The 25,000-nt window shown below is 35.7% G+C and overlaps 2 protein-coding genes across 3 annotated transcripts in view; one reads left to right on the top strand and one right to left on the bottom strand.

Moving 5' to 3' along the window:
• Window positions 1-25,000, top strand: part of LOC137645738 (muscle calcium channel subunit alpha-1-like) — a 1,524,573-nt gene that overhangs the window by 354,430 nt on the left and 1,145,143 nt on the right. The window lies entirely within an intron of this gene.
• On the bottom strand, window positions 23,073-23,702 carry LOC137645237 (uncharacterized). The gene has a single exon (XM_068378056.1). It carries the CDS (start codon window positions 23,700-23,702, stop codon window positions 23,073-23,075), a length of 630 nt encoding a protein of 209 aa, XP_068234157.1.

The following is a 25,000-nucleotide window of genomic DNA, read 5'->3' as shown; positions in this document are numbered from 1 at the left end:
AGATGATACAGATGAGGGGAGCATTGCTTCCGTGGTTAGGCAGATAAAGCATGAGGCATGGTTGGTTAAGTATGACAGAACCAATTATGACCTCTCAGAGCTCAAATAGGCCAACACAATAAAACGACCACTCCAAGTTTGTTGATTCTATTAGAAAGATGCATTGACCATATATATTCCCAAGTGGTATCATACGGTACATGTAAAAATGAATAAAAATTACAAACAGCTATTAGGTGAATGGAAGCATTCTAATGCCATTACCTGATGCAAACCTTGTAATAACGAACTTAATTGCTACAGTTGTTTGGACAGTAACGGAGAAATTTCAATTAACGTGCAAACCTTTCTCGAGGCTTGTCGTGGCATGACAAACAAAAAGTCTGGACCTGCATTGCCTAAAACTTTAACATGTACCACCATTCACTGCATTATATTCTGTGGAGTTCAGGTAAAAGCAGCGCATCTGTGCTATCGAGAGATAATGGGTGTTATTGCGTCTTCATTACACTTCTCTTAATGAGATTAGGTAGGTAAGACATTGTGTGCCGTTTAGGTTTCCTACCCAAGGACGTACGTACAATGCAATTAATTTAGTTCAGGAAGGGTCGAAAATAAAGGTTCGTAATCAGCTTTTAAGTATTTTCTTCAAAAAAAAAAAAAAAAAAAAAAAAAAATAATTGTCATCTAAATATGCGTAGCCAATAGATTTGGAAACACACGAACTTATACCTATGTACAAAATATTGTAGTGATATAAATGGTAATAAAAAAGCTGAGTCATAATAAAGGTCAACTGCTGTATGAAAGGGTTTTATTCTCAAAATAAAAGCCTACATCCAATGATAAAGAAATTGCGTAATTCGTAATTTAGACATCTTTTCTCCAGAGATAGATTACCACGCATTTTTTTTTCTTTTTTTTGCAGAAGAAAGATTCAAAGCAAGAAAATGCTCGGTCGGAAATGTAATTTAGGTGAGAAATTCTTCAATTACTGAAGTATCATAAGATAAATTGCTGCTAGTAATAATGCACAAATTATATAAACCCTGACCAGTCCAACATATCTTAGAAAAAATATTAAAGAAACTCTTCTCTCTCTCTCTCTCTCTCTCTCTCTCTCTCTCTCTCTCTCTCTCTCTCTCTCTCTCTCTCTCTCTCTCTCTCTCTCTCAGTTATCAGAGTGAAAGTAGAAATCTACTTTATGAGATAACACAAGGCAACATTTACCAGCAGAAAAATAACAGTAAGCTGCAGAGAGAGAGAGAGAGAGAGAGAGAGAGAGAGAGAGAGAGAGAGAGAGAGAGAGAGAGAGAGAGAGAGAACTCTGTTGGACCCAAGCCAACACGTAACACGTCCGATATCTTCATCAACAATAGCATCGTTCCCTAAGCCTTTCCAGTCATTCCTCCTACCCTAGTTATCATTTGAGGAGTTCTCTCTCTCTCTCTCTCTCTCTCTCTCTCTCTCTCTCTCTCTCTCTCTCTCTCTCTCTCTCTCTCTCTCACTGACGATTATAATTTTATTTTGATAATCAGTTGCTCATCTCTCAAAGATCATTTTGTCAGATTATTGATTTACTGGACTGAAAATTATACAAGGAGGGAGAAGAAAACTACGATAGTTAAGAGAATTTGAAAGGCAAAGTAAGTGTTTCACAATATTAAACAATCTTTACTTTGCTTTGTGGCTCAAAAGAGGGATGATCATAGGAATTGAGATTGTGATAAAATTTGTTAATTTCTTATCCCTATAATTTCAGAAGCTTCAAGTAAAAAAAAAAAAAAAAAAAAATCAGCGGAAGAGGTAGGCAAAAAATTCCATGCTTTTGTACATTGAACATTAAAAAATCCAATATGTACATCTGTCAGATACGTAGGGTAGTTACCTGCTGGTAAACGATCTAGCAGTAATGAATGAAATGGAGATGGAGATTTTAGAGGTAAAATAAAAGAAAGAAAAAAAGAAAGAAAAAAACTCGAAATTAAGTCATTTTGAAGGTGGAATTTGTACAGCCTGCTGGTGACTAAACCATAATTGCAAAGGTGGAACTGAATGTCCAACTCTTTATATATATATATATATATATATATATATATATATATATATATATATATATATATATATATATATATATATATATATATATATACATATATATATATATATATATATGTGTGTGTATATATATATATATGTATATATATATATATATATATATATATATATATATATATATATATACATATATATATATATATATATTGTCTTGAATAATTGCGGACCCAAAAACCTTATCACGACACAACGGCTGACGTTTATAAATGTTTCTTGCATCATCATGTACTGTTCTGAATTTCATAACGAGACTCACTTAGTGGCATGGTCAGTCACCACAAGGAAAATTCTGACTTCTGGCTTTCTTTATATTTTTTAATATAGTTAATAAGGAGATTTTTGAGTGACGTGCCTTTTTGTGAATCTATTCCTTAAGTCTCTTCATAATTTACAAGTTCATCTGTAAGAGCATGAGGTTCTTTTCTAGTTACGGTATCTTCGGCAATTTTCATAATTTCAAGTAAAATCATTCTTTAACACTCCGAGACTCGAGTGTAATGCTCAAATGCTCCTATAGAATTATAATTATATGATAATAACCTATGGACATGAGTCATAGTATGACAATGAAACAATCTTCAATAGATTTAGCAGATTTGAGAACAAAGCCCTCAGAAGGATATTGGGAGTTAAATGGCAGGACAGGATTAGAAATCAAACTATGAGAGAGATTACTCTAGTTCCATATGTGGATGAGATAATGATGAAGGGTAGATGGAGTTGGTTTGGGCATGCTCTTCGCACTCCCCAAGAGAGATTAGTTCACCAAACGTTTAGCTGGGCTCCACAAGGCACTAGAAGAGTTGAAAGACTAAGGTCTACATGGCTGAAAACTGTGAAGTGTGAAATAGGTGATGAATGGAGAAGTATTGAATTAAAAGCTGAAGATAGAGACGACTGGCGGAGCTTAACCGTGGCCCTTTGCGTCAATAGGCGTAGGAGGATGTGATGAGGATGATGATAATAATCTGAAAGTTAAAATAATTTTGATGATTCTGTTTGATTAATTCTAGTGTGATATGAAATGAGTGAAAAGTATGTAGCGAGTCTGATATTTATTAGCTCTGCACAAAAACTCTTCCCACTAATGGAAGCTGAGGATAGAATAGCTATATGGACATATGTTGATTAGGTCAATATTCACAACTGTAAGATAAGAACGAGGTAGGTGAAGAAGCAGAAACAACAGCTGTTAAGAACGTTAATTCTAAATATATTTTTTTTCTTAGACACGACTGAAGATCATCGATCAACAGAAAAGGGTAACTTATGCTCAATGCGTTGTAATGAACCACCTTTTTATAGCCACATCCGAGTTATCTTACCAGGTATTCAGGATCCTACTTCACCCTAATCTAAGATATGGTGCTCTAAATCCTCGTACATCAATACCAGTAAATTTATGCCTTCTCTCCATCCAATCCATTGCAAGCTAAAAATGATAAATTGTATAAATATACCCTAGTAAAAATTACATGTGTTACCAAATTTTTAAGTTTAATTGGGCTCAAGTCTGATTATCGAATTCAGAAAATGGTTACCATATACATTGCAAAATATATAAAGAATATACAAATACTAAGTGACTTGGCCATCTTGTATTACCAAGCATCCCGTGGTAATACCAGTTGAATAAATACATTTCATAATCTTCTTCAGCATCATCCTATTCATCATCCTCTGTCGTTACTTAGTCCACTGCAGAACAAAGGTCTCAGATATGCCCTTTCATTTGCGCCTGTTTATGGTTTTTCTATGCCAGTCTACTCCCACAAACTTTCTTAGTTCGTTAATCCATCGTTTTCTCTTCCTTTCCCTACTTCGCTAGTGACCCATTCTGTTATTCTTCATGTTTTATCTGCTATTCTTATTATATGGCCTGCCCTTATCCGTTTATTTTTCTTATGTTGCTGCAATATCCTTTACTTTAGTTTGCTCTCATATCCATGCTGCTCTCTTTCTGTTTTTAGTGTTATTCCCACCATTATTATTTCCATAGTTCTCTGAGCTGTTATTAACTTATGTTCTAAGGATTTGGTAAGGCTCCAAGATTCTGATCCATAAGTTAAAGCTGCTATGACCATCTAATTAAGTACTTGTCTTTTTTTAGAGAAAGTAGCATTTTACTTTTCATAATATCATTCAGTTTACCAAAAGCTCCCCATCCATGCTTATCCTTCTTTTAATTTCTGCCTCGTGTTCTGGGAAAACACGTACTGTCTGTCTTAAGTATGTATATTCATTTCCAGTCTCTTGAGATTCGTCCATAACCCTATTTGTTTTCTCTCTGCATTTTCATTGAACATTATCTAAGCTTTACTCATAATTATTTTCAGTCCTACATTTCTGCTTTATTCAAATATTCTATTTATTTTAACATTCTAACCATGACTCACTAAACAGAACTGTCACCTGCAAATCTTATGTTGTTAAGGTATTCCCCGTTAATGTTAATTCCCATAATTTCCAAAACTAAATTCTTAAAAACTCCTTCTAGGCATACAAGAATACTCTACATCTACACCTTGGAAAAACATTATCATTATACTAATTCTCCAAATGGGAGACATTAAAAAACCTGAAAAATTACTACTCAATAACTTTACTCTCCGTAATAAAGGTAGTAGGTTGGCCAGGGCACCAGCAACCCGTTGAGATACTACTGCTAGAGAATTAAGGAGTCTTTTGACTGGTCAGACAGTACTACATTGGATCCATCTCTCTGGTTACGGTTAATTTTTTCCTTTCCCTACACACACACACACACCGAATAGTCTGGCCTATGTTTTACATATTCTGCTCTGTCCTCATACACCTGACAACACTGAGATTGCTAAACAATTCTTCTTCACCCAGGGGTTACTGCACAGTAAATGTTCAGTGGCCACTTTCCTCTTGGTAAATGTAGAAGAGACTCTTTAGCTATGGTAAGTAGCTCTTCTAGGAGAAAGAACCCCAAAATTAAACTATTGTTCTCTAGTCTTGGGTAGTGCCATAGACTCTGTACCATAGTCTTCCACTGTCTTGGGGTAGAGTTCTCTTGCTTGAGGGTACACTCGGCCACACTATTCTATCTTAGTTATCTCCATCTTGTTTTGTTAATAATATTTATTTAATGTTGTTACTGTTCTTAAAATATTTTATTTTTCCTTGTTTCCTTTCCTCACTATGCTATTTTCCCTGTTGGAGCCCCTGGGCTTACAGCATCCTGCTTTTCCAACTAGGGTTGTAGCTTAGCAATTAATAATAATAATAATAATAATAATAATAATAATAATAATAATAATAATAATAATAATGATAATGATAATAATAATAATATATGTAATATATACAAAGATCATATCATGTCGAATAGAAAGATAGGTAGACTTTAATCAGCCAAAAGATCAGGCAGGCTTTAGAAGTGGGTATTCAACAGCTTCCATACCCATATAAGTAACCAGTTAATGGGAAAATCAACAGAATATGACAAACCACCAAATATGGCATTTATAGACTATGAGGAAGCTTTTGATTTTGTCAAAACCCCAACAGGAATCTATGTTAGAACAACCTATACTGAAACTACATAAAGATAGTAAGGAAATTCCGATTGAGAAAGTAGTTACATAGGGAGACCCCATCTCTCCTAAATTATTTACATCTTTACTTGGGTTTGAATGATTCAATGAATTATCAATAATTTTGCAATTTTATTATTTCATCCCAAAAGCCTTCCATGTTGCTATATTACCTTCTAGCCTGAGTGTCCCCTTTTAGTGAGTTTGTAAAATGTATTTTAAATTAGCCTCTCTTGGTAGTAATTAAGCGCACCACTCTTTTTATAGGGCATCTGTCATATTCACTTTTTGTCTAATTTGTTATTAGTAATATATTGTCGTTTTATCGGTGATAGAAACAAATGGAGAAGCAAGAACAAGGTGACTATTTTACCAAATCCTGATAAAATGGAAAGTTATTAATCAGTAAAGTTAAAAGTATGTCTCTTACTGAATTTCAAATGTCAATACATTAAGCTTGCCTAGACTAGCTTACCTTTAAGTATACACAGTTCCTGTTCACATGTCAACCCTGATGTAGAGCTTAGGTAATCCTAATGATTGAATTATATATATATATATATATATATATATATATATATATATATATATATATATATGTGTGTGTGTGTGTGTGTGTGTGTGTGTGTATATATATATATATATATATATATATATATATATATATGTGTGTGTGTGTGTGTATATATATATATATATATATATATATATATATATATATACATATATATATATATATATACACACATATATATATATATATATATATATATATATATATATATATATATATATATATATATATATATATAAAATAGCATATACAAGTCCCAGTGAAAAGTTTGTTATGCCTTATCTTTTTATATCCTGGTAAAAAAGGGGTTATGCCACGATAAAATTTAAGAATTCTGCATTTTTTCAAAGCAATTTTGCAATGAGAATCTTCACAAGCTAAAATAATTTATAATAAATATAAAAAACAGAACCATTGCATGTGTTTTTATTAAAGCTATAACAATTCCAAGAGTCCATTCCCAAGTATTTACTTTGCTTGAGCAATCATCCAAACTTGATAGTTCGTATACAGGCGAGTAAAAAATTCGAATGATTTTATTTAGTAACCTCTAATACATTAAAGGCAAAGTCACAACACTAAGTTTTTGACGCAATATTTTTACCAATAGAATTGTTTATGAGTCCATGACTGCAGTTTTGAGTGAATTAAGGATTGATTATAATATATCTGGTAACATAATTTCATTGGTTATTAGCATATATATGAATTAAAAGTCTTTATGATTTAATATATATTTACTCCCTACATTCAAAGCAACTAAAAATTGAATATAAAATCAATGCCAGCTTCGAGGATCTTTACAAGAATGTACAGGAGCGTAGGAGCGTTTTTCGGGTGGGGGTAGGGAGGGGGCTAATGTTTGAAAAGGCATTGACAAGGAAACACCCTTAGATGGGATTTCCTGTCATTTGACAATAGATTATAGCAACAGAAAAATCATATTTTTGGGAATACTTTCTATGTTATCAATTACAGTACAATTACAATCATAAAATACCGGTAGGCTTTTTTGATGAATTTACCACAATCATGCTAACGATATTGATTCTTTGCTATAAATTCACAATTCACAATATCGATCAGTTAAGGGCTATCTGTTTTACAAGCCTACTATGTTTTTACTCACGATTCAATATATCTATTATCTGTTTTTCAATTCCAATTCTCTCTATGATATTTTAACAACTCTTTCTATTTTTTATTTTGCCTAATTTCTAGTTTACAGAAGATAATTATATAGTGTTGATTGAAAATTATGTTATTTGTCTTTGATGTTAAATTATGGTGATAAGGTATGAATATGATAACCTATATACATATATATATATATATATATATATATATATATATATATATATATATATATATATATATATATCTATACTGTATATATCAACTTGAACAGGTCACCTTTGGAAACCGTATCTACTAACATACAATGTCAGGACCCTGCCTAGGGAAGATGTTGCTGTGTTGCTAGAAGAATTGAAATAGATCAATTTTGATATAAGAGAATTGAGTGAAATTAGAAGAACTTGGGAATCTTATATAGAATTAAAATAGGGCCACACATTTTGCTTCAGATGACATGAAAAAAGTAATAAATGGAGTGCGTTTTCTTATTTTTAAAAATTCCGGCAGGTAACATAAAAGCAGTATATAGTATCTGTGATAGAATTGAAAGATTGATTATCAAACTGAATAAAAAGTATGAAATTGAAGATTATTCAAATGTATGAACCAACACCATCCAATACAGAGGAAGCAGGAAAAACTTATTATGAAGCGATATCTTGACAAAACATAAGAATATCTGCGTTTGTTTTGGGTGATTTCTATGGTAAGGTCAAAAGAAAAGAGAGGGGAATTGGCAGTAGGCAAATTTAGAGCTTGCACAATATATTTGTAGGATTTGTTGTAAACAAAAATTCAAAAATCATGAATACATTTTTTCTCATAAGAATTAATATAAAAATGGATATGTAGAACCCTGAATGTAGAAAAAAAAAAGAAAAAAAAGTAGTTTTTATTCTCAGTGAAAAAGTGAATTTAGTTAAAGATGTAACAGTGTTAATCAAGAATTGTTATACGTAAAATTTGTCTAGATCTAAGGGAAAAAAGTATTAAGAAAGAAAATAAACAAACCTGTAATAAGAGAAAAATATGATGAGTTTAGCAATACAAGATAGGCACTCTTAGCTATATGATGAAATGGAAGAATATTAAAGACGGTATGAATAGAAATTTAACAAAATTTCTATCGGAATCAGCACAAGAGATAGGTGGAAAAGTTTCTAAACTAGAACAAGGATAATTGTCAGAAAAGACTAAGAAAATAAGGAAGCGAGATGAAATAGAATTAGCATAATATTATTTATAACAGTAAAAAACATAAAAGAAAATTCGTAAGCACAATAAGACAACAAACTAAAGTTAAGAAGAAACATCAACTTATGCAGAACAAGTAGTTAACTATTCCTTTTATAAGGTTCTCAAGAATGATTATGGTGATAAAGTCAAGTTCATTCACTATGACACAGATAGGATAATTTTTGCTCTGGAAGCTACTGATCTTAATTCGAAGTTTGCTCAAGAACCCATAAAATGGTATATGGATTTTTCCAACTTCCATCTTGATCATCCGCTTTTTGATAATGAATGAAAAGGGGAGTAGAGGAAAAAACATTGAAACCTAAAATGTATTCTTTGCCAGGAGCAGATTAATCGGGTAAACGGTGACCTATGATACACACATTCTCTTATTAAGCATGATCAGTATTCCCAAATCCTGGAAAATCATCAAGTCAGCTATCTTACTGTGCTGTCAATTAGAGATGAACAGGGTCAGATGAGTACTACTTGGGTAGACAAAAAGGGCCTGTCCGCCTTTATTTGAAAACATCATTTGAGTCAATACAGTTCTTACGCATAAGGACATCCGGATATTGTAGGGGAGTATGAGGAAATAGTAATAAAGTTCCAGTCAATAATCCACTCATTGGCAGAACCGCCTTATTCATTTCTAGAAATGCTGGTACGTTTTTATGAAAATTTGTGGAAAAAGAGAGAAGAAAAGATTAGAGACTACTTTTCTCCTTCCGATGGAAATTACTCTATAATGGTGTGACTGGGGAAGCGGGAAGAAATTTAAGTAATAATAATAATAATAATAATAATAATAATAATAATAATAATAATAATAATAATAATAATAATAATAATAATAATAATGTTTTACTTTTCTGCTTGTATTGTATTGCATAGAGGAAATATAAGGATTGCTACTTCTCATTAAAGGTTTTATTAATTCCACGCTACTTATATCATTACATTTCTAGTACACTCTCAGTTAAATACAGGATCAGTTATATGTACAAATGTTTTAGAGAAGAAGATTTGGACCTTTTTAGAGAGACAGCGCGTATCATTGTGAGTGGCTTCTCCAACTCGGGTAAATCCTACCTCACAGAAAAATCAATAAAGTATGAAAGTAAATTTACTCACATAGTTATGTGCAGTATGGATCAACATACTTTGAAATCGCATCCAGAAAATAGTCCAAAACTCTGACTCTTTGCAAATATCGTAGACCCCATGAGTGAGATAGATATATCCATTATGATATATTTATCGAAGCTATACATGACAAAATTGTTGTGGACGTCTTTACTAAGGGACGTCATAAAATATCTGTTATATTTATTACTCAAAATATGTTTTACATTGGAAAATACGCTAGGAATATAAGTATAAACGAGTCCCATATGATAGTGCTGAGAACAAGAGATATAGCACAAGTTGAATAATGAGGAAGGCAAATATTTGGTTCGCCTTTATCAAAGAAATTTATGAATGTTTATAAAAAGGCTATTGTGTCTAAACCCTTTTCCCATTTGGTGGTAAACGTAGTTTTAGATACTCCTAGCGAACTCCAGTTGAGGAAAGATATAGCAGGGAGTTCCTCGTGTGAGGTTGTTTGTAGTGACTGGGAGACGTAAAGAGGAAGATTTTGGAAATGTTATATGAAAAGTATTCTAACCCGTCAAGCTTCGGGGATATTAATTCTATTTACAGAGGTGCTAGAGCTTTAGATGGGCGAATTACAGTAAATAACGTAAAAGACTATTTGGCGACGAAAGATGCCCACACTCTGCATACACTCACAAGAAAAATATTCCCCAGACGTCAAAATAATGATGTGTCCATCTCCTAGAGTTATCATCAGTTGCGATCACGCTGATATGCATCGTTTCTCTAAATTTAATAAATGTGTAAACTGTCTTCTTATTTGCATAGACGTCTTCTCCCGCTACCTTCAAAATTGATCCTCTCAGAAACCAGAAAGCTCATACTCTGTTAGAAGGCCTAAAAGCGATCATTTCTCTGCTTGAATTTCAGGGAGGGAGTCGGCTTCTTACTGACAGGGGATCAGAATTAGATAACATACTTACAATCGAGTATCTGAAAAAAAAAAATAACATAAACCTTTACAGTGTTTCCTCATATGAAATCAAAGCAGCAATTGCAGCGCAAAAAATATTTAAACATTTAACTTTAAGAAATACTCTCGCCTATGTTGACGTCCTCCCTCTATTTGAGTCTCCACACGGAGGATTGGGAGGGGGGACTGTCTCCATTTGAAGTCCATGGATATACAGAACCGGAAATCAATAAGCGACAATTTTGGCAAATGTATAAAGCAAGCATCTTTACATCAAAACAGAATAGTAATGCATTAGACGTAGGCCAGATAGTGCCCATTGGAAGTGGGCTTTGGCTGTCTGCATTCCGTTGTGGGTATAAAATTCAAAATACATTAGAAATACCTAAAATTAGTAGCGTAGACAAGTCAGGTACCATTGACATTATTTGGAAGATCTTGGCGATGAAAAAATTGAGGGCGATTTTAGAAAATGGATCTAATACCTACAGCCATGCCAGAAACTTTCCCTATTGACATTATTAAAAGGAAAGTTGAGAATGGGAAAGTGGAGGGGTTACCCTCAGTATTTTACCTCTTTGGTAAATAGTAAAGATGTTGAATAGCTTGCTAGAGAAACTTATAAATTGAATCTAACATACGTAAGAATGGCAATTTTTTTTTATCGTCTTAAATAACCTCTTACAAAGAAAAATTGATGAACTAATTCCTTTGATAAAGAGAATAAAAGTCACTGCTTATCAGAGTTCTTTTCCCACTTTTTTTTTTAGGAAAATCTAATACGTCATAGTAAAGCAGAAGAAAATGTAAATAAATATAGGACTGAGATAAGGACAGTAACTCGGAGGAAAGACAAAGCTTAAAAGAAAAGAAATATTTTATCATCACAGGGAGGGGGTGCTATATTTTCAGTACTTCTGCCTTTAGCAGTAAGTCTATTTTTTCTTTTTTTAGGGAGATGAAATAATACTGTCTTATACCGCGGAAAATGGTGGAAAGGGCTAATTTCCACCAAGATGACAGGGAAGTTAGTGTTCAAAACACTAAAGAAAATGTTGAGGAAAATGGAAGGGGGATAAGCAGCAGGGTAGAGGAGATAGCAGAGATTTACTAAAAAAATTAGTAAAAGTTATACAAAAGATCAAGTGTAAGATAGAAAGGGAACTAAAGCAAAGAAGATGTAAAAAATCGGGGATAAAGGTGTGCGGGATTTTCTCCCCCTCCCAAAGCCACTGTTTTACACCAATTCCCCTCTGGAGAATCCTATAGATGTAAAGCCAGCCCCTTCCAACAGAAGGTATGCCCTTGCTTTCATCAGTTTCTTTGAAGGGCGGAACGACGTTTAGTGGGATGATAGGGGAAACTTGAGAAAACGCAATGACCATGTAAATGTAATAGCTGTGTTTAAGAAATTGATCCATCAAGCAGGTACTGTAGAGGAAAAAGTGATGCCTTTTTATAAAACCCTGATGGCTACATGGGGAATACCTTATACTTATATAAAGAAGGCAAAAGCTCTGATGGAAATGTATGGAAGTAAAGGGAAAACTGGGAAATGGGAGAGAATGTGCAAGGAAAGTAAAAGAATAAATTTGGAAGGCAAACTGCGATGGGTTCCTTATTAGGAATTACCGCCTTGCAAACTGGTAATGGTTGGGAAATACATGGGCTAACATGTTGCACCTCCAAAATAGGAGTCTAAAGAGGGAGGGGTTTCTATGGTTTAGGTATGGTCGGAGATAGTTGATACTTCATTATCAGTTTACAATGGAACATCCTCAGGATGCAGTACTCTTCTCTCAACTCAGCGTCACCAACTTTACGGCTCAGATTTTAAAGAAGTGGAATGTCTGTTTTATAGTAGGAGGTAAATATAATAGTGTCGTATCATATGGACTTGCGGCACAAACATATAAAACCTACCCATACAGTGATAACGTGAACAGCAGAAGGCACCTCTTTAATATATCTCGCTGCATTCATGAAGACCGTCATCCTGTTGGAAGCATCATCTTGAGGAAACCACCGAGTTTCCCAAACGCGAGTATACCCTGTGTAGCCACATTGATAACCCAATTTAATTACTCTTATTCCTACGATAAGGATAGTGATAGAAAACTTCGATTGTATGACGTGAACTTGCAAAATGATACTAAGGAGGCACATATTTTTAAATTCAAGAGGTCTACCCTAGAAAAGGAGAATGAAAGCGTTAATATCTATGCGATCCCTATTTGAATTGAGAGGTCTGGTCATGCCGATGCAGTATGGATGCAATATTATTTTCTGTAGTTAGGGAATTTGTATTTTGAAATATATATGCTGCCTTCTTAATTCAAAAACTTGGAAAGGTATTCATTTGTTTCATCGGAGGACTTGCTTGTATGTGGTGGTATCAGAATATACCTATTCTCTCATTTGTTCTACCAAAAATAAATTTTCTCATTTGTTTAACCAAAAAATATTAATGCTATAAGATTCACCTTTTTTCCTTTTATTTTCTAGTTAAATGAGATCCTCATTTTGGGAATGAGACTAATTATGTAATAGCTGTTTCATTATCAAAAATTCATATGGTAATTTTGCTATATACCTGACACATCTTAAATACATTAGTTATTCGTTGGTCGTAATAATTGACAAAAAAACTCTAGAATAGTATAAAATTAGATCATTATTTGGAGCATGAAGTAGCCCTTATCAGTATTCATTACCCGAATGAGATTTATTAGCTTGTCAGTGGTGAAGTTGATTCAGGAATAGAAATAACAAAGGTGCGGATATCCTTAGGTGGGGAGCCTACTATAACGTCAAGTACAGTGGGAACTTACAAACTGAGAATAAGCATTTTATCTACTAGTGCTGCTTTTATGGTGTCCAGCATTAAAGAAGACATCGCATATGCTTTGAAGAATGTCCTCCCACGGGAATTTTCTAAAGAAAATATACCTGCTACAGGTCTATTTGTATATGACTATCAAAGAGAGAGGATCCTTTTAAAGTTCACAAAGATATAGGAAACTAAAGAGACAAATTATCGAAAAAAAACCTATACACTGCATAATATTAAAATTTGAAAAAAAAAAAAAAAAAAAAAAACAATTAGGAGCAGTATTGGGTTTTAATAGGGACAAGCCATATAAATTTCTTATGCAAGTCCGGATGGCTCTTTAATTAAAACTAATAATCTGCTGATCCTTTTCCCACAACCCCTATATCGGGGGTAGACTTCGTAATTGTTTATTCGGATACTATTGAAAGGTTATATTTCGGGGGTACAAAATTTAATATATTGGATAGCTTTAGTATGTGGGGGGTAAAACGAGAGGGTATCATAATTATTTATATTACCCTTTAGAGACTAAGGAATTGGATTCAATATCTATCCGTCTGACTGACCAAGAAAGACGGGACACACTTTCGCGAGGACTCCAGCATAATATGTAGCCTTCATATTAGACTGAAGTACTAAATAATATAAAAGCCGCTACATCCCACACTGAGCGCTTATTCCAGAGGGAGGCACCATACAAGTTGCGTTTGTCCTACCGTCTCCTGAGGAGTTTAGCGTTGTATTTACTAGTGACTCCATAAAACTTCAGCTTAGACGGGCTTTAAGGGATATTGAGATATTTAAAGCTCCAAAGCGATCACAGCATGGGGGTGGGATTTTTAGCTTATTAGCAGGACTTGCTAAAAGAGTTGGCCCTTTGTAGCAAAAGCTGTGTTACCTTTAGCTTTTGAATTTGGGCAAAATTCCATGGGAGATTTACAACAAGGCACATAAGATTTCAAATCTATCCTTAAACAGTCGGGGTTGGAGGTGCAAAAATCGACTGGTAGACGTATTGTTGCTGGCAAGGAAAGAAAATGAAAAATTTCAAAAGTAATGAAAAGAGAAGAGTAAATAAAAAGAAAATCCCCTCGTAGGAATTTAGGATCTGAAGATGTGTCTAGTGCAATATAATTTTATTCCGGTAAATAATAGTGTGAGTGAATACATTTGATATGACATCCATGGCATCAAGAATTGCCAATCATGCTAGGAGTGAGCTGCCCACAAAGTTTTCCCAAGGTCTAAGCGCTTGCGAGTCATCTGTTCTGGATCGTAAAACCAGTTTTATCCTCCCCACTAATCTTGCATCGAGAGGGGCAATCACTGATCTTTATCTCGAATTTTACACCAATAACACAGAAGGAACACTAATTGATTTAGTTAGTTGGGCAATAAGAATACATTTAAAAGTCACTTAACCCGATGAAAGAACGTTGGGAGATTACCCGCATGTTATATTTGTCAATGCTTTGCCAAATGCAATCTTTAAGTCGAGTAAGGCTTATATTTTCAAAGATTGTAAGGGAACATCCATTTCAAATGTTTTACATGGGGATTATTTTACAGAGTTGAACAAAATGGAAAAGGAGTGTGTAGCTAAAGGCAAAAGAGAAGGACTACATCTTATTCATCCCCTTATGCTTGATGTTGCCTCAGTAGATGAATATTTGGTAGATGATATTGATGTTCGTATCAAGTTGCAATTAGCCTCAAAGGTGTATTCATTTATTCCATCATTACCGCCGTAGAAAAATTGGTACACAAAATCTCACACACTCAGCCAAATATATGTCAAAGCCAGTTACTTAAATCTAGTTTAAATGAAAATTGAACCTAATTTAGAAATAGGGGAAAACTATGTGGCCACCTGGTACCTGCACTCCTTACTTGAAAGACAGCCCTTGTCCTTAAATGGCTATTATAGCTTGTTGCGGGTAATTTTCTGTTAAGTGGATAGTTGTACCCTTGACTGGCCCACCCCTGGAATTCTGGCTTCTTGGCAGATCGGGTATCTCTAGCACAGTTCCTAGGATCGTCTTCTTCCCTCTCTCCAGCACCGACAGCACTCCTTTCCTGTTTGGTGGGAGTCGAGTTAGGGGATGAGCCAGAGGTGCACAGATTGACTGACCAGGTCGGTCATCTGATTACAATTACGACTCTTGTACGAATGGGCTGACCCTTAGGTCGCATGGGCTCACCTGGCTTCAAATTCCAAAAACAGGTTAAGGTCATTGGACGTAGGACAACCCAGTTGGGGTGCCATATCGGGACTTTAGGGCAGGGCAAGGTAATGTTGTAAGGAGTGAGAATGGAGGCAGGATTTTATGCAAATTACGAAGAGAAATCTTGCAGCTCTAAGAGAATATACATACATAGTAATCCTACCTATTCTGGCTTACTAAAAATCAATAATTTAAATGAGCAATTAGCAATAGGCTGGTGGAGTGGGCATACATCTTAAAATCAATCAGACCTGAATAGGTACTGAGAGATAAGATAAGCTGCTTATAAATCAGCAGTACTAACGTTAGATTCAAAACCAATGTAATAATATATCTCGACACACGTAGTTTAAGGAAAGAACTATCGTACGCCGGCATAAGGCTTTTGTTTTGTCTTTCTATGCTGTGACGTCATGAATATGGTGTACGCTTTTGTCAATGAGTTCAGTTAATTTAAAGCAGTTCTCCCAATATTTTGGTAAAGAAAACTTATGGTGTGGAAGCAAAAGCTTCAGGGTTAACTCTAATATTGGGAGTTAGACCATAATACCAAAGGAAAGTAGAAGAGTGAAGAAAATTTTCTTCACAACTGACGTCACAGAGGAGGGTGGCACTGGAGTCGTCGAGGGCTATGTCTTCTCAACGGAGTGATGTGCAGGGTATCCTACATGCATGGTACTCTGGATCTTTTCGTTTGGCTTCTACCAAGGCGTTGTAATCCAATCCTAGGTGAATGATGGCCAATTTGTTTCTTGACGGGCATCAGCAATGGGATTCATTTTCCTGGGCCCATGTTGAAGTTTGCAATTGTATTCAGCCAGAGCGGGGAGATTTGGCCATTGACAGGTAGACCAGGCATTGGACTGTCAAGTGAAGGCGTTCTATGATATTTGGTGCTTTCAAATGACAATGTAAGGGTTTTGTATCCATGGGTGGGTATAACAGATCTGTTGGTAGCTACTAGGTAGACGTCAGAGTGCTTAGATAGACTATGTCATGTCCTGGAGAGTGGCCTTGGTAGAAGAAAACGGCAAGCCCCTGTGTCTACCAAAACTCGCACATCCTGTTTATACATCATGTAAAAAGAAAAGGTTAGTGACATTGTAGGTCGTTAACACAAGCGATGGCCTACTTACAGGTTTTTTGGTCATTGACAACCATTCGCACATTTCTTTTTAGCAGCCCTAAATCTTGAGTGGTAGTAGCATAACTGTGGTCGATGGGCAAAAGTAAGTAGCTTTAGAGGTCGTTGGTTGAAGTGTGAGCGAGTGGTGTTAAATGTGGCTGGTGGACGGCTTTGTCGCCACTCTGGTACGTCACAGGATGGGCGTCTGTGTCCTACCACATTCATGTCAGCTTCAGGTGATGTTGAATACTTGTGCTATTGGTAAGGAATGCAGATGTTGATGGAGGTCTTTAATTTGGTGAAGTGGTTGTCCATAACCCCATCAACTTTGGTCATCAGATCCTTCATGGGCAAATTATTGTCATCGAGTATGGATGCGCGTACAGGTTTGGGTAGACGACATACCCAAAAGGCACAAAGTAGGCTCACCTCTTGAGGAGACCAGTCTGCAGCGGGTTGCAGGTGAAAGTTACTGGTCATTTTGCTGAGAGTAAGAAAAGACATTTGGTCTCCCAACAATTGTGGAGAGACCTGAAAAAATTTGGCTATAAGGGCTGCTTACGCGGGTGATTACTGCTCCAGGAGGTATGTTTTGCTGCCATAATATCCCTTAGGTCACAAAGCCAGTCTGATACTTCCGGGAAAGTGTCCTTGTGGATCGCCCGAGATCATAGTTTGGTTTGGTGCTTGAGCGAGTCCCTCCTTTTATGCAAAACTGAACTTTAGGATTCTGTAATCAGGTGAATGCTACTCTGCTGGATAAGGGCTGCAGTTTCATTGAGGTGGCGTTTGTCAAAGGGTCATGTTTCATGTGTGGTATTTTAACAAATAGGGCACAGCAGTGAGTAGAAAGGCTGGAGGAAGCTGATAAATCTGATAGTCACCAATTGAGCGAGTAGGCCGTTAGGTTGTAACTGAGAGGTGAGGTGAATGCAAGTTATATACTAGAGGTTCTGGACAAGAATTTCCCAAAAATTCAAAAAGACTTATTCGTGTAAAGGCAAGCTTAAACAGGTTCTGTAAACAGTGAGGAGTAGAGCAAGTTATATAAAAAAAACCAAAATACCTTTACAGTCTACAAGTGCGTGACGGTACAGCAGTAAGTAGAGTAATGAAAAACTTTATCTTTTTCATTCCTGTTTTCCAGAGGCTAAACTAACTAGTTTACCTTTTTGATCTTGTAAAATTGAAGGCCTCTCGATAAACCGGGATGCTTATGGAGGTGTAGACTCAAATAGTGTTTTTGCTTAGATTTTCATAAAGACTACAGATTTCTCAGATCCAAAGTTTCTGCTATTTTCCACAAGTTAGCAAGACGTTCTTTTATCATTTGTTGGAGAATTGTTAATAGTAATCCATTAAGTAAAGGCTTTTGTGGTAGCATAACACCTATCTCACCAAGGTTTCTGAACATCTTTAGGCAAAACGTCTAAATAGGCTGACTGAAGGTAATCATCTGCTCCCCAGTTTGCAATTTGTGTTTTGTAAAGGTCTTGGAGCTTGTGACGCCCTTCTTACAATATGCAATGCTGTAGAGAAATCCCTTGATTGTGGTCAGGAAGTGTGTATGATTGGCTTTGATTATAGTACTACATATGACTGTGTTAATCAGAAGTCCCTTTTGTTCAAACTCAACATTAGGGAGACGGTGGGCCTTTTATTCTCATCGTTATTGAATTTGAAAGTAATAGAAGGCAAAGAGTTGTTGCTGATGAGCACCATAGTGACCACATGAATGTAATGTCTGATGTTTCTCAGGGTAATTGGCCCATTACTTTATATATATATATATATATATATATATATATATATATATATATATGTATGTATATATATATATATATATATATATATATATATATATATATATATATATATATATATATAACATCTGGTTTCGTTTAGAAATCAAGCTCGTTGCATATGAATATAATACTACTGTCTATGCACCATTCCCATCTCCTGAATGTAGATAGGGATTTGGTGTTTTCCTTATTAGATACCTAATAAAATTAGTTCAAGGTGCAAATTATAGTGCATGAATTGTAAGTAGGTCGAGAACAGTGGCTCTTCAACATCCGTGTGGAGGATTATGTTTTTTCTTTTTCTTTTTGTCAAATACTTTTGAGAGAGAGAGAGAGAGAGAGAGAGAGAGAGAGAGAGAGAGAGAGAGAGAGAGAGAGAGAGAGAGATAATGAAATGATTGTTTGTTGTGAGAAAGAATGTTGATATAATTGAGGTTATTTGTTCATTTTTAGCTAGCTTAGGACAGTGGTGAATGCCTTGAGCTAATGCTATTTTTTATTTGACTGCAGCCAGAGGCAGTGTGTTTGTGAGCGTTGGATTTTATATTTATTTTACCAGCTTGGAAGTGTTTAGTTTTCATAACTGTATGTACAGTTTTGTTTATATGTACTAGGAGTGATTCTGAATGAAAGAATTTTATTATTTATCATTGATTATAGTGCGATAGTTTAGTTAGCAAGGAGTGTTCGAAGGTTTTTTTAATTGCAGGCCGTAATTCCTCGTTTGTAAGGCGGATTCTTTTTTTGAAAGTGGATTTGATTTCAACTAACCAAGCTTACGATAAAGAACTTGATTAGACTGCTCTTAGAATATTGATCTGTGTTGATGGCCCATGCCTGATGAAGGAACTGCGAATTGGATTGTTTTTGAATAGATGAAATATCAAGGATTACCGTGGATTTTAATCATACCAGATGGTGGTATTGATTGCTTGGTCGATTGAATTGCTGAATTTACCGTCGGGTTACGTAACTGGTGGAACTGCCAAATTGAGTGTTCTGGCTTAGGTAGACGGTGTTTGTACTCGAGCAACCATTCTCATTATGATATATTAATATCTGGAATTTAGTGGTGAGGGTGATATTTACAGTGCCTGGTTTAAAGACGTTTGTCTAGTGTGCGTAACAAGATGTCAGTGGTTGTACAGCTAATAGAGACGTTTGTGTGGTGTGGGTAACAAGGTGTCAGTGGTTGTACAGCTACTATAATATATATATATATATATATATATATATATATATATATATATATATATATATATATAATATATATATCTATATATATATATATATATATATATATATATATATATATATAGACAGACACACACACACACACACACACATATATATATATATATATATATATATATATATATATATATATATATATATTCTTTTTTTTGTTAGGTAATGGTAAAATTTGTGTTAATGCTATATTGGTTGAGTTTTTTTTAATGGTTTAGTATTAAGGATTTTAGTTTAAGGAATTTTTTGAGTAAAGATTATTGTAATACATATTTAACTATATTTTGAATACAGGATCGTGATTTGTGATTTGTTTTAGTTTGTAAGAAATATAGTTTTAAGGTTATGTTTTGTTTTTATTTCCCTTCTGTCCAAGAGTTCAGTTGTTAATAACGTAAGGGGAAAGTTTGTGCTGAGGAGACAATTGTTTGTTTAGAGTGATCAAGGGTGTTTTTTTTTTTCTTTTCTTTTTTCTTTGTATCCCGCCACGTCCGGATCTCAGCATTGATGTTTCTTCAACTCTATATAACTCTTTTAGGATTTTAGTTGTGATTCTTGATGGCAAATATACCTTTGAGGAATTCATTAGGCTGACTCCTCTTTCATTGCACAAAAATTGGCTAATTGCGAAAGTCTTTAATGTTTTTGGTGATCTATCTATTTTGAAGCAGTGATTTAATTCATTCATTCTACCTAGTCTTAAGTACTGTTCTGTCTGTTCTTCAGTTGCCGAATCTCATCTTAATTTATTGTACAGGAACTTATGTTCTATTGAAATTCTTATTCCTGATCAAGATATTAATCTCTTGCACCGTTGTTCATTTTGTTTATTATGCATGTTGCAAAAAGATTGTTCATAATTCTGACCATCCTTTACATTCAAATTTTCCCAAACAGTACCATCCTGTTTGTAATACTAGGTAGCCCATGCCGTCATGAGGCTCAATACTACTCAGTATTATAGAAGTTTTATTCCAGCTGTGACCAAGTAGTGGAATGATCTTCCTAAACAGGTAATTCAATCAGTTGAACTTCAAAAGTTCAAACTCGCAGCAAATATTTTTTGTTGACATAAGTCTTCTTATAGATTATATATGAAAGATCTGCTTTAATGTTACTGTTCTGAAAACATTTTATTCTTATTTAATTGTTCATTACTTTTTTGTTAATTTATTTCCCTATATCCTTTCTTCACAGGACTATTTTTTCCCTGTTGGAGCTTTTGGACTTATAGCATCCTGTTTTCCAACTTGGGTTGTAGCTTACATAGTAGTAATTATAATAACTCGAAATATGCACCTAAGGCCTATCTACACTCCTTATTTTTGTCCTACTTTCCCACACTTATGACACTTCTTTTCGCGTATACAACAACCTGACCTACCTTGCTGAACATGAGCACTCTATCTCTCCAAAGCTGATTTCCCTGTCTATAACCTCCATTCTCCCTTACAGGTATTCCAACATTACTCGCCCGAACGCTCCTACGTACTACACTATCAGCTATCCTTATTGGTCCTCTCGAAACACCTTCCTTGAAAATAACAAATTCTTGCACACTTTCCCCCATTCTATTTCTTACACTCACAGAGCTACTTTCTGTCATACACTTATCCAACTTGTAATCCTCAACTATCTCTAAAATGTCATCCCATGTCAATCGCTCTCTCCTCCACCTCATTTTCTCCTTCCGTTTCATATGAACAAACCCAGACATTCTGAGGTACAGTAGCCAAAAACTTCATTATTTCCGCATTCTCATTTATGCCTTCATCCCAAAATTTTTTTTAGTTAAAGTTTCTAAATGACATACATACATAGATATTGTATCACCCACATTCATTCGTGCCCCAAAATAATTTTTGACGCCTATGCTTAACACTTCCTTTCATACGTTCTACTTTTGACGCTTTCATATTCAACATCCCAGCACTCACTATCGCCACATACATAGTTGACAAATATTCTGTCAAATACTCTCTTAATTATCTAGTCCAAACTCTCATGTTAACACTATACTTAGACTGGCAATATCTTTCATACTCCTTGGAAAAGTTGTATACATCCATATTGCTATGTTTATTAGATCTTTTGCACTGGTGTACAGGTCTCATAAGCACTATCTTACACGCTCCAAGTTCATTCTCACTATTATTTCCACTATTAAATTCCTTCTTGTTTCCTTATCCATCATTGGAGTATGACGAATATAAGTCTACAATTAAATTCCTATCCTTAAATATACTCTTCCTACCCTTTTTCTTACTTACCACCTTCACCCATTCATGATCATCCTTACTATCATCCTGACCCTATTTTTTTTTCCTCATATCACTTATACCTTTCCTGTCTTCCTTCCTCTTAACCTTTCTGTTCATCCTTACTATGCTTAATCCCTTTACCTTCACTATCACTAACACTTTCTTCCCCATTATCACTTGCCTTAATCTTTTCTTTCTCGGCTAGCCCTTTACTCAAAGCAGAAGAAACTCCTCCAACGTGCCGTGCCTTCCCCCATCAACTCTTTCATAATTTTACTTACTTAATCCATCATAACTTCCATTTGTTCCTCCATTCATTCTTTATTCTCTCTTATACCTTCTTCCACTCTTTTTACAATTTCTTTAAGTATCCTCAGTTCCTTTTTCATAGTCTCACCACTCAGCCTCTTATTCTCTACAAACAACTTCTCTTTCTCAACTCACTACTTCTCTTTTTGTTACTTACACACCTACAATTCCTCCTTTAACTCTTCCCTTTTTTATCATTAATCTTAATTCTTACTCCCTTCTGTCTAACAGCTCAGTCTTTCCCACCTTGGTTCTTCCTGTTCGGGTGCCAAAATAATGTGGCAGGTTGCATCAAAACAGATCTTACACCTTTCAATCACTATTTCTGACAAATGTCACTGCAACACAAAGTTCTCCCCTTACGTTGTCGATACCCTGACTCTTGGACAGAAGAGACATTAAAACTAAACATAACCTTAAAACTATATGTCTTATAACTAGACAACATTCACAAATAAAAAAAAAAAAAAAACGATCCTTCTCACAGTTTTCCACAACTCCTCCACAGATAAACCTATGGAGGCTTTTGAATTTATTGTTTTATGCGTTCATATTTCTATGTGATATTAATTTACATCTGGATGACATATCCGTGAGGAAACACTCTCTTCAACAACTCCCCTATAAAAGTTGGCAAAGAGCACACCAAGAGAAGAGCCCATCGCTACACCATCCTTCTGTATGTACATGAGGCCCCTGTGGGTGGTAGAAGGGGCCTTCCTAGTACATATTTCAAGCAGGATACGGAGTGCCTCCTCAGAGATGTTCAGGGTAGGATTAGAAGGGTCCCTGTAGACTCTCTCCAGGATCAAGTTAATGGTCTCTCTAACAGGTATGTATGTATAGAGGGACTCCACGTCTAGGGAAGCAATGGTACCACTGCTGGGGGATCCTTTCAGCTTACTGAGGAACCCGGTAGATGAGGCAACGCTGTACTCGCTTGGAAAATAAGGATTCAAAAGGCTGTTGAGTCTTTTTGCCAGGTGGTAGGTTGACATCAGGCACTGGCAAATAATAGGTTGGAGTGTGTTGCCGTTCTTATGTGTCTTCACATAACTTTTATCATAGCCCCTTCTTCCCAGGACATCCAGACTCTCCGCAGGACGTTTGAGCAGTGCAGTTCCCTGAAGTTTACTGTCGAGCATAACAACAATGGCCGGCTGCAATTCCTTGATGTACTCATCTCTTCCAACCATACTGGATTTGATACCCGTGTCTACATTAAGCCCACTAACCACGGCTTATGCTTAAATGGAGACAGTGAATGCCTTGCCAGATACAAGGCCTCCACCATCAAAGCCTACATCGGCAGGACCCTCTTCCACTCCTCCTTTTGGGCTGATACACATGAAGAATTCGACCGAGTTGTCTAGGTCCTGATGAGCAATGGCTACTTTAACAGGCAAGTTAGCCGTGAGATCAAGCTAGCCATGGACACCTGGTTCCAGGGTGAACAACCAACTGAGAGCACTACCACCATCATCATCCTTTACTATAAAGGGTTTATGCATCATGATGATGAAAAAAGATGAAAAAGCCATGAGAGACATAATAAAGAACCACGTCTCCACTGTGGATGAAAACCCAGAGGTTAAGCTGATTATATCTGATCAGACGAGGTCTCTCATCATGAGGAACAACACAGCCCCACCTACCTACAGACCAACGTGGTCTTTTCCTACTTATGCCCTGTTCCAGGATGCTCTAGACGTTACATAGGAAATGGCCACCATGAGTTTGTCCAAGACTGTCCTGTCACGTTCAACAGGACGCCATAAGACTTCATGCCCTCCACGTCAATAACAACAACATTAAACGTGGGGAAATAATTAAGAACACTAAGATAATCGGCTGTGCTCCAGATAGCAGAATACTTCGAATACATGAAGCTCTACTTATACAGAGAGAAAAACCGGCTTCTAACCAGGAAATGTCCCTTCTCCCTTATTGTCGAAGGAACAACATACTGAGGAGTAACCCTACAAACCATGATATCTCCATCCAAGACAACTCTACCAATCAAAACACTACCAACCAAGACAGCTTTGATTAGCGACTGGACAGCCTGCCTAGTCTTGATACCCTCTCGGCAAGCACTCCTATCAATCATAGCCCAGCTGCTGGAGGACAAGATGGCGACTTATCACCCATGAGTGAGTGGGAAGGTAGACTGACTGAACTATAGTTGCTTTCGGCGAGTGGCTTAACCAATGAGGACCCGCCATTCTATCAGTCTCACTATTCACTCCGTCCACGACGCCCGAGGCAGCCAATGTAAATTTGCCGCCTCTCTGCCTACGCCAAAATTGCCATATATAAGGACGTAGCTATCATCGTTTCCACCACTGAAGCCTGAGGAAGGGAGACAGCACTGCCGAAACGCGTAGCTTGTTCACATTATTCTTTTGTCCCGACTTTTAAATTTTACCTAACTTGTAAACTTTATATTATAACCTTGAATCGCCAATTATTATTGAATTTGCCTACCCACCAT

This window comes from Palaemon carinicauda, chromosome 8, assembly GCF_036898095.1.
Source record: "Palaemon carinicauda isolate YSFRI2023 chromosome 8, ASM3689809v2, whole genome shotgun sequence".
Lineage (NCBI taxonomy): Eukaryota > Metazoa > Arthropoda > Malacostraca > Decapoda > Palaemonidae > Palaemon > Palaemon carinicauda.
This window is presented reverse-complemented; position numbering and strand designations above follow the sequence as displayed.